This window comes from Schistocerca gregaria, chromosome 6, assembly GCF_023897955.1.
Source record: "Schistocerca gregaria isolate iqSchGreg1 chromosome 6, iqSchGreg1.2, whole genome shotgun sequence".
Classification (NCBI taxonomy): Eukaryota; Metazoa; Arthropoda; class Insecta; order Orthoptera; family Acrididae; genus Schistocerca; species Schistocerca gregaria.
The window spans coordinates 13,584,059-13,597,569 of NC_064925.1; the positions used below are offsets into that span (position 1 = coordinate 13,584,059).

At 37.1% G+C, this 13,511-nt stretch overlaps 1 protein-coding gene across 2 annotated transcripts; it reads left to right on the plus strand.

Moving 5' to 3' along the window:
- The first annotated feature begins 914 nt into the window (after positions 1-914).
- Positions 915-10,168, plus strand: LOC126278572 (uncharacterized). 2 transcript variants are annotated; one of them, XR_007550723.1, is made up of 2 exons: positions 915-2,231; positions 9,007-10,161. XR_007550723.1 is itself a non-coding variant. In XM_049978776.1 (2 exons), exons 1-2 carry the CDS (start codon positions 2,293-2,295, stop codon positions 9,068-9,070), a joined length of 1,185 nt encoding a protein of 394 aa, XP_049834733.1. In that variant the 5' UTR covers positions 2,254-2,292; the 3' UTR covers positions 9,071-10,168. The 2 variants fall into 2 exon arrangements, 1 of the variants encoding a protein (XP_049834733.1); XM_049978776.1 differs by lacking the exon at positions 915-2,231 and adding an exon at positions 2,254-3,413 and having other exon boundaries at positions 9,007-10,168.
- The last annotated feature ends 3,343 nt before the right edge of the window (positions 10,169-13,511 follow it).

The following is a 13,511-nucleotide window of genomic DNA, read 5'->3' on the forward strand; positions in this document are numbered from 1 at the left end:
GGAGGAGGTATACTTGGAAAAGGCTGGGAGATACGGGAAGATTTCAATTAGATTACATCATCGTCAGACAGAGATTCCGAAATCCGATACTGGATTGTAAGGTGTACCCAGAAGCACATATAGACTCATATCACAATATAGTAGTGAAGAAGAGTAGGCTGAAGTTCAAGACATTAGTCAGGAAGAATCAATACGCAGAGAAGTGGGAAACGGAAGTTCCAAGGAATGACGAGATACGTTTGAAGTTCTCTAACGCTATAGATACAGCATTAAGGAATAGCGCAGTAGTCAGAAGAGGAATGGACATCTGTAAAAAGGGCCATCACAGAAGTTGGGAAGGAAAACATAGGTACAAAGAAGGTAGCTGTGAAGAAACCATGGATAAGAGAAGAAATAATTCAGTTGATTGATGAAAGGAGGAAGTACAAACATGTTCCGGAAAAATCAGGAATACAGAAATACAAGTCTCTGAGGAATGAAATAAATAGGAAGTGCAGGGAAGCTAAGACGAAATGGCTGCAGGAAAAATGTGAAGACATCGAAAAAGATATGATTGTCGGAAGGACAGACTCAGCATACAGGAAAGTCAAAACAACCTTTGGTGACATTAAAAGCAACGGTGGTAACATTAAGAGTGCAACGGCAATTCCACTGTTAAATGCAGAGGAGAGAGCAGATAGGTGGAAAGAATACTTTGAAAGCCTCTATGAGGGTGAAGATTTGTCTGATATGACAGAAGAAGAAACAGGAGTCGATTTAGAAGAGATAGGGGATCCAGTATTAGAATCGGAATTTAAAAGAGCTTTAGAGGACTTACGGTCAAATAAGGCAGAAGGGATAGATAACATTCCATCAGAATTTCTAAAATCATTAGGGGAAGTGGCAACAAAACGACTATTCACGTTGGTGTTATAACAATACAGCCCGACCCGTGGGTTAACTGAAATGACTGATACCAACTGTTTTTTGATATGTAACTGTGTAGTTATTGGACAATTCAGTGCCCTAGGGATTTGTATGTGTACCTATGTGTATTTATATATTAGTCTGTCGCATTTACTAGTAATATTCTGTATTCGTTGTGAAAAGACTTTTATTGTCGTCATTGTTGTCATTAACGGAATTACATAATAAATGCCAAATTAAATGATTCATCAGCAGGGTGAGCTAAGAAATGTAAAGTAACGGATAATAAGATACTGTAGAAGTATTGGTATAAGTGGTCAGAGCCACTAATTACGATCATTTGGAACAAGAAATGTATTAGTATAGAAAAAGCTTCATTATCTTGAGAAACAGCTTTTTAAGTGATTACCAAGCAATGTATTCGTACTTGTTATTCATTTTATATCCTATTTTGAAATTAATGTACTTTGTAAACACATTTTGATTAACTCTCCAATTGTTTGCATCACACAATGTTCAGATTTTTCGTATTTCAGGGCGTATTTGTAACTTCCTTGTATACAGTCTGATAGAAAGCAGAATTTGTGATATCATTAAATGTTAGTATCTGAAACCGAACTGTAATTAATTAAATAACTCAAAATTCACAAAAGACATTATTGTAATTAGAACCATATCGATTTTTAATATTTAAACCTAGTGATGACACTACAAAAATTACATCAATTAATATTGTTAATTTTTCCTTATTCGGATGTAATGTCTGTTCGCAAACATTTTGTACATTTTAATTGTAACTTTGAAATTCTTCAGAATTAATAATGCAATATTTTGTGAGTGATTGTTAAAATTCTATATAAGCAGAGATGATGCGAGGTCAGAGTCAGTCAGTTGTTTGTGATGATTTCGGCTGGAGAGTCTGTACAAGTGACGCCTGTAAATAAATAATGTGAAGTGTGAAGAATTCTCCGATTTCTTCTTCTAAAAATGAACCCCCAAAAGTTAAGTTTATAAATATAAAGCTGCTCGACGAACAAGTAGCTTTATAAGTGGTGGAGGAGCTGGGATTTGATGATTGAAATCGGAACTGTTTTTAAAAAAGTAATTGTTTCAGGTGACCGCAAGACGAATACTAAACATAAATTGTGAAGAAATTTTTGTGTTTATGGACGCACAGAACGAGTGGATGATGCTGCATGAGAAGAGTTGGTGTGGATAAGAAATACAAAGAAAATCATCACCTGCATGGGGAGATCGTAAATCATAACAACTGATCTGATGATAATGGACCAAATTCTCGGACTGCACCGCTGGAATTCAGATGAGTAACAGTTTTTTTTAATTAATTTGTGTTTTTTTTTGTTTTTGTGAGGAAAAGACTTTACTATGGCTGATAAAAAGTGTGTAGGCGGTGAATCAATTGAAAACACTTCGGACCTAGGATCGAGTATCAGTGAACTAAGTGTAGATCGAGGTTTTGGTGGAGAGGGTTCCAGTGAAAATGTCGCCACAAGTACTCCAATTGCACAGGAAAGAGTAGGCGGAGACGATCTGTTAATGTTATTAATGCAACATATGAAAGAAGCGAAGAAACAGATGGGACAGATTAGGCAGGATACTAGTAAGATAAGGGAAATCCAGGATGGTTTGGCAGCACTAAAAATGACTGTCGAGACAGGGCAGGGTGAACTCAATACTCGTGTAGGAGCAGTGGAAGAACGGGTTGATGTATTAGAAACTAATTTCACACAAGAGTTGTCCAAAAATGAGGAAAGGTTCAAAAAACTAGATAAGCATGTAGAAGTAGAAAATTCAAAACTGAAAGTAGAGGTTGTTCAGACTAGGAGAATCTTAGAAGAAAAGCTTGAATCCAATAAAAAGAATTCAGAGTTAAAATTTGCAGAAATTTCCAATCAAATAAGTAATGTAGATCTAAAGTGTGATGAAAAAATAGATTTGTGTAAAAATAATGTTGTAGGTTTAAGTAAGAAAGTTGTAGAGTTACAAGAAGGTGTAGCCCAAAGAAATTTTGTTAGCAATTTTAATTGTGTATGGGGTGGCATACCTTTAAAATGCTTTCCAGGAGATGGGAAATTGCATCCAGTTGATTTTTTACAGCATTGTCAGGATAATTTTAGTAATGACATGACAGATAATGTAAAAATTAAATTTGTTAAACGATTTTTGGATGGAGAAGCAATCTCGTGGGCAAATCAGAATGTTAATTCTACCATGTCATATAATGAATTTGAAAGAAAGTTTTTAAATAAGTTCTGGTCAGATTCTGAGCAAGCTAGGATTAAAAGTGAGTTTTTGAATGGTCGAATGTATAGGGAAAGTGATGGTAGCTTGAAGTGTTTTTGTGAAAGTCAGTTGAGGAAATTAGTACACCTCGACAAACCTTTTGATGAACTAATACAAATAGATGCATTAAAAAGAAGACTACCAAAAAGAGTACAGTGGGAGTTGATTTATGGACCAGATGATTCTGTAGATCAGTTCTTGAGGTATGTAGATAAGTTGGATAGAGCTTTTGAGAGAAATGAGAGGTTAAACAATGGCAGATTTGGCAATCAACCAACTGGGGGGTGGAACCAAAGCAGGAATCAAGGCAGGAGTAATAATAGTGATAACAGATGGATCAACCATAGTAATGGGGATGGAAACAGAAGGCACAATAGCAGGGAGAGACCTTGGGAAAATAATAACAGACAATTTGATAATCACCAATCAGGACGAGGCAATTTAAACTGACAGATGCCTCATTGGGAGCCTGTCAGTTTGGGGCAAGAAATGTGTACCGAAATCAGGCTAAACACCACTGGTCTAGAGACACCGAAAATAATTACAGAAGACAGAATAATCGAAGATGTTGGAGTGGAAGTGACAGTACTAATGTAAGACGAGTGCATCAAATTGGCAAATTGCAGTTTAACAGTAAACTCTGGAAATGTATGAATGAAAGTGTTGTAGATAGAAGTAATAGCATCTGTAAGAATGTTGAGGAAGTTCCGTTAGAGGAAGAAACTATTTCAAGTCTATATAATCAGTGTGGTAATGAAGTTTGCAAGGAAAATGTTGGTTCTGATAGTAATCTTGATGAGTTTGGATTAAGTAAATTAATGAAAGAAGAACCTATCCCTGTTAAGCACTTAAGTGATGATACCTGTACTAGTGTACATGTCAACAATTCTGATGGTCATAGTAAAGATGTTGTAGAAGTGTTCAGTGTTGGAGATGATAGCATATGTAGTAATATTGATAGTGAAAGTGTTGGAAGTAATGATGAATGTGAGGAAGAATTAGATGACATGGTGTATTTGGAGGTTAAAGAAGATTTAATTAGTAGTGAAGAAGATGATATCAGTAGTATTTGTGAAGAATATGAAGATCAGATTGTGCCAATGAAAACTGGGAAGGTATCATCAGATAAGGAACATGCAGAGAGCCATCATAATGTAGATGAGATGCTAGAAATGTTATGGGATACTTACAAGGATTATAGTGACAGTGACAGAATAAAAAGGGTCATCAAGATTATTTGTGAAGAATTGCATTCCAATTGGCAAGATAGAACCAATCAACAGGCTTACAGTGGGATCAGTTCCGGGAAAAACAGACAGTGTGTTAAGGACAGACGTGACATCAAGCAACCATCTGATATAGCATTAAGTAAAATTCAGACAAGTAAGAGAAATTGTACAGGCAAAAATGGTACAAATTACTTGGACTTTAGAGATATTGAAGAAGATCTGTTGGATGAAAATGAGGACAGTAAGAAGGAAAAAGTTTTAGGTTGCCCGTATATACGTATAAAAGTTGCAAATTATGAAGGACTTTGCCTCTTAGACACGGGTAGTCCTGTCTGTGCTATTTCTGAAAAATTTAGAGACCAGATAAGACATAGTGATGACTTTGAAGAATATCCTGTTATTGGAATCAAAATTAAGGGAGCAACTGGTAGGCACAGCAAAGTTGTAAACAGGCAAGCCTTAATATCTTTCACTATTAATGATGTACAGTATAACCAAGGATGCTTTGTAGTACCTGATCTCAATGAGAATATTTTGTTTGGAATGAATTGGATACAAGGAGTAAATGCAGATTTTGACTGGAATAACAAAAAGTTAAAGCTCACCAAGCCAAAGGCAGATGGAACACATGTGACTGAACTAATTATCCAAAATTGCCTAGAGAATAATTTTCAGATTAGAAGAGTGATTTGTACAGATGAGAAGATCGACATTAACAAGGAAGACAATGAAGAAGACTGCAGTGAAGACAAGTATGCTGAATTAGTGGCCAGCAAACTAAAAGAAGCTGGTAATTTAAATGAAGAACAGACAGATCAACTAGGCAGTTTGTTGTGGGAATACAAAGATGTGTTTAGTGAGAAACCTGGGAAAGTGAAGAACTATGAATGTAGACTTAAACTAAAACCTCACGAACCATTTTTCATCAAACCCTATGGAGTACCCATTTCAAAAAGAAAAGCTGTGGAGGAAGAACTACAAAAGATGGAAGAGTGGAGAGTAATTGAAAGATGTAATAGTGCATACAATAACCCGTTGGTGGTGGTTTCCAAACGTGATGGTGGAGTAAGACTTGTGCTCGATTCAAGACATTTAAACAAATACCTTGAGAGGGAAACTGATCACCCTGAAAATATAGATGAGTTATTACATAAGTTTGAACATATGAAGTGCATGTCTAGCTTAGACTTAACAGCTGGTTTCCATCAGATACCATTAGAGATTCAGTCTAGAAAATATACTGCGTTTTTATATAGAGGAAGATGTTATTGCTATTGTGTTGTACCATTTGGCCTTAATGTATCAATTGCAGAATTTATTCGAGCATTGGATTTTGTTCTAGGAAAAGAACTGTTAAGAAAACTAATCCTTTATGTTGATGACATACTTGTAACAGGAAAAAGTTGGGAAGAACATATACATTTGTTGGGTGAAGTGTGTTACAAATTAAGACAGGGAGGCATGTCATTAAAACTAGAGAAGTGCAAATTCGGAGTTAAACAGCTCAAATTTTTAGGCCATACCATATCAGAAGAAGGAATCTTACCTGATGAAGAAAAACTTGAAGCCATTGCAAAAATTCCTGCACCCAAGACTAAGAAACAACTTAAATCATTCTATGGAATTTGTGGCTACTACCGGAAGTTTGTCAGCAATCAAGCTTTAAATGTACCGTGTTTGAACAACTTGTTGAAGAAGAAGAACACCATTTGGGTATGGGACAAGGATTGTCAGGAAGCATTCGACAACATCAAGAAACAGATGTGCAACAGTAAAATGTTATACAGACCTGACCTTACAGAACCATTTTGTATCATGACCGACAGCAGTGACTATGGACTGGGAGCTCATTTGTTCCAAGAAAAGATTGTAGATGGTGCGACGGAGCACAGGTCAATAGCTTTTGCCAGTAGAACTTTAGAGAAACATGAGAAGTCATACACTGTCACCGAAAAAGAATTGTTAGCAGTCTATTGGGCTTTCATCAAGTTCAAGAATTACCTATTAGGACATCAAGTGGTAGTATACACAGACCATAAGGCTTTGATCTACATACAAGAGTGTACTTTGCATCACAGCAGGATAACCAGGTGGGCACTATTCCTCCAGCAGTTCGACTATACAGTAAAATATATAAAAGGTGAAGAAAATCAAATCGCAGATGCTCTATCAAGGTTGCCAATGGGAGGAGAAGGTGAAAATAACAGTGATGAGTGTGAAAGGGAGTTTCGGATTATGTATCTAAAAGGGGTGAAAGATGAGAATGAAATCAGGAAAATTTGTAATGACATCCGTAGATATCAAAACCATGATTCCAACTGGAAGTTAGTTAAAAGTTATCTAGGTAAAAGAGGATATGAGAAAGTAGAGCAGTATTATAAAGTGCATAAGGGTATACTATTCAGAAGATACAGTGCAGACAGTGACACTTGGAGATTGTGTTGGCCAGAACAGTATATTGAAGTGTTGATAAAGTATGTACATGAAAGTTTCGGGCATTGTGGGACACTGAAATGTATCCAAAAGATTCAAGAAAATGTGTACTTCTACAACATTGCTAGGAGAGTGAGAAAGCAAATATCTACATGTGACAGGTGTCAGAGAGTAAAAGTTAGCAATCAAACTTGCAGAGGATATATGCAAAACATCTTGCCAAAGGAACAACTACAACTTGTAGCAGTTGACCTTTATGGATCATTGCCTAAGGCTAAAGGAGGATTTTGTTACATATTTGTCATGGTGGATCTTTTTTCAAAATTCATGAAACTATATCCATTGAAGAAAGCAACAAGTAAGAACATCATTTTGAAAATTAGAAGAGACTATTTCACAAAGGTGGGAAAACCAAAGAGCATGCTCTCTGACAATGGAGCACAATTTACTTCTAAAATTTGGAAAACATTTGTGGAGGATGAGAACATAAACCATATTCTGATCTCTGCGTAGCACCCGTCCAGCAATCCGGCTGAACGTTACATGAGAGAAATAGGGAGATTATTTAGAACTTATTGCAACAAAAATCATGTGAGTTGGATAGAGTACGTAGACAGCTTTGAAGATATACTGAACAGCTTACAACATTCGTCTACTGGGTTCTGCCCATATGAAATACTGTATCATAAGAAACCGCCAAATCTGATCAACGAATTAATTGAATTCCCAGCATGTAAAGCTATGAGTCCACAGGAAAGAGAACAAATAGTCAAGAAAGTAATGGAACAACAGGGGAAACTAAGAAAAAACAAACATGACAAGAAGTTGAAACCTACAAATTTTAAAATTGATGATCTGGTCCTGGTGAAAACACATGAAAAATCCAAAGCGATAAGCAATGAATTAAAGAAATTCTTTGACATCTATATTGGCCCATTCAAAATTCAGTCTATGCCACACCCAAATGCATATAGATTAGTGTACCCAAAGTCAGGAAGACTATTTGGTTTACGTAACATAACTGAACTGAAACCTTATAAACAAGTGTCAAATACCAAGAAAAAATAAGATAATGTAAAAGCCCTCAGGAGGATACATCCTGTATCAAGTGCGTGCCGAGCACTAGGTCTCCGAGCTATGTAGCATTCTATTTTCTTCTTTTCGTTTTCGGATGCTACATCTTTTACTTATCTATAAACCTATAACGAAGTTATCTCTCACTGAAAATACTAGCCATTCTTTTAGTATAAGTTTTTTTTGTATGTCATATGATTATTGAGTGACATTGTTTGAAAATAAATAAATAAATTTAACTGTGTATAAAATTTGAATCCTCCCTTGACTAATGACTAATAATTCTTTAAGCATTTCAGGCAATAGTTATTACTATAATTCCTGATTAATATGTGGTGTAAAACTTTTCCAGATCCATATGTGTGTGTACTCTATGTTATGTAATATTGTAAATAAATTACTGTTAGCATTTTCATTACAGAATAGAATCCAAGGGGATATAAGATAATGGAGGTCATTGTGGTTATGGTCTGTAGAGTATGTATTTGATTTGTGGGTGGTTCTTTGAAGATTATAGGCTTGGTCATGATTTTATTAGTTTGCCAATGAGATATACAAATGGACAATGTTAAGGATGTACACGTGTTACTAAATGGACAAGTTGTACTGTGAAAAATGAGTAAGTTTGTCATTACAAGGTGGTGTGCTAATGAACAATCAGTGAGTTTGTGTTTGATATGATAAAGAGCTAAAGGATATCTGGGACATTTAATATGCTGTATAGTGTATTATGCTGAAATATTAATCAAAAAGAAAGGATACATAAATAATTCATTTTTGTTCATTAACTTTAAGTTGTATATAGCTAAATCCTTACAGTTTAGAGATGCTTAATTTTGTGTGATTTTGTCTATAAATATACTAATAGTGTAGGGTAGTATGTTAATGATTTTGATACATTTATACCTGATGTGACCTTAATTGTAACCTGCACGAGTACCTTGCGAAATGAGTTCATCCCTGTTCCTACCTAGAGAACTGTATCAAAGATCCTTACCTGACCTGAAAAAAAAAAAAAATTAAGAAACTGAAAAACTAATAGTGGACTGTGCTATTGCAGTGTAGAGACTGCCAGAAGCAGAGGGGCTGCAGACACAAGATGGACAGCGCATTGGGACGGATGATTGTGAGCTGCCAATTCATTAAGATATGCAACATGCACCAGTGACTGGAGTAACAGCTAAGAAAAAAGAAATTCTATTTTGGAGGGTATTTAGCAGCCATTCATACAAGTTACACTTGTAAGAGTGGCTGGGGGGGTGTATAACAATACAGCCCGACCCGTGGGTTAACTGAAATGACTGATACCAACTGTTTTTTGATATGTAACTGTGTAGTTATTGGACAATTCAGTGCCCTAGGGATTTGTATGTGTACCTATGTGTATTTATATATTAGTCTGTCGCATTTACTAGTAATATTCTGTATTCGTTGTGAAAAGACTTTTATTGTCGTCATTGTTGTCATTAACGGAATTACATAATAAATGCCAAATTAAATGATTCATCAGCAGGGTGAGCTAAGAAATGTAAAGTAACGGATAATAAGATACTGTAGAAGTATTGGTATAAGTGGTCAGAGCCACTAATTACGATCATTTGGAACAAGAAATGTATTAGTATAGAAAAAGCTTCATTATCTTGAGAAACAGCTTTTTAAGTGATTACCAAGCAATGTATTCGTACTTGTTATTCATTTTATATCCTATTTTGAAATTAATGTACTTTGTAAACACATTTTGATTAACTCTCCAATTGTTTGCATCACACAATGTTCAGATTTTTCGTATTTCAGGGCGTATTTGTAACTTCCTTGTATACAGTCTGATAGAAAGCAGAATTTGTGATGTCATTAAATGTTAGTATCTGAAACCGAACTGTAATTAATTAAATAACTCAAAATTCACAAAAGACATTATTGTAATTAGAACCATATCGATTTTTAATATTTAAACCTAGTGATGACACTACAAAAATTACATCAATTAATATTGTTAATTTTTCCTTATTCGGATGTAATGTCTGTTCGCAAACATTTTGTACATTTTAATTGTAACTTTGAAATTCTTCAGAATTAATAATGCAATATTTTGTGAGTGATTGTTAAAATTCTATATAAGCAGAGATGATGCGAGGTCAGAGTCAGTCAGTTGTTTGTGATGATTTCGGCTGGAGAGTCTGTACAAGTGACGCCTGTAAATAAATAATGTGAAGTGTGAAGAATTCTCCGATTTCTTCTTCTAAAAATGAACCCCCAAAAGTTAAGTTTATAAATATAAAGCTGCTCGACGAACAAGTAGCTTTATAGTGTGTAGAATATATGAGTCTGGCGACATACCATCTGACTTTCGGAAAAGCATCATCCACACAATTCCGAAGACGGCAAGAGCTGACAAGTGCGAGAATTATCGCACAATCAGCTTAACAGCTCATGCATCAAAGCTGGTTACAAGAATAATATACAGAAGAATGGAAAAGAAAATTGAAAATGCGCTAGGTGACGATCAGTTTGGCTTTAGGAAAAGTAAAGGCACGAGAGAGGCAATTCTGACGTTACGGCTAATAATGGAAGCAAGGCTGAAGAAAAATCAAGACACGTTCATAGGATTTGTCTACCTGGAAAAAGCGTTCGACAATATAAAATGGTGCAAGGTGTTCGAGATTCTGAAAAAAGTTGGGGTAAGCTATAGGTCATACACAATATGTACAACAACCAAGAGGGAATAATAAGAGTGGACGATCAAGAACGAAGTGCTCGTATTAAGAAGGGTGTAAGAAAAGGCTGTAGACTTTCGCCCCTACTCTTCAATCTGTACATCGAGGAAGCAATGATGGAAATAAAAGAAAGGTTCAGGAGTGGAATTAAACTACAAGGTGAAAGCATACCAATGATAAGATTCGCTGATGACATTGCTATCCTGAGTGAAAGTGAAGAAGAATTAAAAGATCTGCTGAACGGAATGAACAGTCTAATGAGTACACAGTATGGTTTGAGAGTAAATCGGAGAAAGACCAAGGTAATGAGAAGTAGTAGAAATGAGAACACCGAGAAACTTAACATCAGGATTGATGGTCACGAATTTAATGAAGTTAAGGAATTCTGCTACCTAGGCAGTAAAATAACAAATGACGGACAGAGCAAGGAGGACATCAAAAGCAGACTCGCTATGGCAAAAAAGGCATTTCTGGCCAAGAGAAGTCTACTGAAATCAAATACCGGCCTTAATTTGAGGAAGAAATTTCTGAGGATGTACGTCTGGAGTACAGCATTCTGTGGTAGTGAAACATGGACTGTGGGAAAACCGGAACAGAAGAGAATCGAAGCATTTGAGATGTGGTGCTATAGACGAATGTTGAAAATTGGTGGACTGATAAGGTAAGGAATGAGGAGGTTCTACGCAGAATCGGAGAGGGAAGGAATATGTGGAAAACACTGATAAGGAGAAGGGACATGAGGGAATGACGTCCATGGTACTAGAGGGAGCTGTAGAGGGCAAAAACTGTAGAGGAAGACAGAGATTGGAATACGTCAAGCAAATAATTGAGGACGTAGGTTGCAAGTGCTACTCTGAGATAAAGAGGTTAGCACAGGGATGGAATTCGTGGCGGGCCGCATCAAACCAGTTAGTAGACTGGTGACCCCCCCGCCCCAATCCCCCCCCAGAAAAACAGATCTTCATTGTGCCTTCTTTCCTTTCTTGCAGTTTATGCATTGTATACCGGTCCATTAATTTTCCTTAATTTTCCTCTGAAACGCACGAATGCGCTATTCCATTGTCTGCGTACTTGCCCATGTGTCACGACCATACAATATAATTCGACGCGCTGTTGACATATACAGGATGGTCCATTGATCGTGACCGGGGCAAATATCTCACGAAATAAGCGTCAAACGAGAAAACTACAAAAACGAAACTTGACTAGCTTGAAGGGGGAAATCACATGTCTCTGCAATAGTCACAAACGTATTGCTCACAGTTTTAGACGAACAGTTGGTAACAGGTAGGTTTTTGAAATGAAAATACAGAACATAGGTACTGTTGAACATTTCATTTCGGTTGTTCCAATGTGATACATGTATCATTGTGAACTTATCATTTCTGAGAACGCATGCTGTAAGAGCGTAATTACCTGTGAATACCACATTAATGCAATGAATGCTCAAAATGATGTCCGTCAACCTCAATGCATTTGGAAATACGTATGACGACATTCCCCTCAAATGCGAGTAGTTCGCCTTCCGTAGTGTTCGCACATGCATTGACAATGTGCTGACGCATGTTTCAGGCGTTGTCGGTGGATCATGATAGCAAATATCCTTCAACTTTCCCCACAGAAAGAAATCTGGGGACATCAGATGCGGTGAACTTTCGAGCCATGCTATGGTGCTTCGACGACCAATGCTATTCATTACCGCTTCAACCGCTCGTGAGCTATGTGCCGGACATCCATAATGTTGGAAGTACATCGCCATTCTGTCATGCAGTGAAACATCTTGTCCTGACATCGGTAGAACATTACGTAGGAAATCAGCATACATTACATAATTTAGACTGCCATCGATTAAATGGTGGCCAATTATCCTTCCTCCCATAATGCCGTACCATACACTAACCCGCCAAGGTCTCTGATGTTCCACTTGTCGCAGCCACCGTGGATTGTCCGTTGCCCAATAGTGCATATTATGCTGGCTTACGTAACCGCTGTTGGTGAATGACGCTTCGTCGCTAAATAGAGCGCGTGCAAAAAATCTGTCATCGTCCCGTAATTTCTCTTGTACCCAGTGGCAGAACTGTACACGATGTTCAAAGACGTTTCTATGCAATTCCTGGTGCATAGAAAATGGTACGGGTGCAATCGATGCTGATGTAGCATTCTCATCGTCGACGTTTTTGAGATTCACGATTGTCGCGCAATTTGTCTGCTACTGATGTGCGAATTAGCCGCGACTGCTGCTAAAACACCTACTTGGGCGTCATAATTTGTTGCAGGTCGTCGTTGACGTTTCAAATGTTTCTGAACACTTCCTGTTTCCTTAAATAACGTAACTATCCGGCGAACGGTCCGGACACTTGGATGATGTCGCCCATGATACCGAGCAGCATACACAGCACACGCCCGTTGGGCATTTTGATTACAATAGCCATACATCAACACGATATCGACCTTTGCGGCTGTTGGTAAACAGTCCATTTTAACACGGGTAATGAATCATGAAGGAAATACCGTCCGCACTGGCGGAATGTTACGTGATACCACGAACTTATACGTTTGTGACTGTTACAGCGCCATCTATCACAAAGCGAAAAAAAGGTCCAACTAAAAGATACATATTTCTTTACGGACTGCACGAATAGGTAATAAAAAATGGGGGTTCCTATTTAAAAAATCGCAGTTGATATCCGTTTGACCTGTGGCAGCACCATCTAGCGGGCCAACCACAGCGCCATCTTGTTTCCCCCTTCAAGCTAGATGAGTTTTGTTCTTTGTAGTTTTTTTCGTTTGATGCTTATTTCGTGAGATATTTGGCCCGGTCACTATCAATGGACCACCCTGTATAGCTATA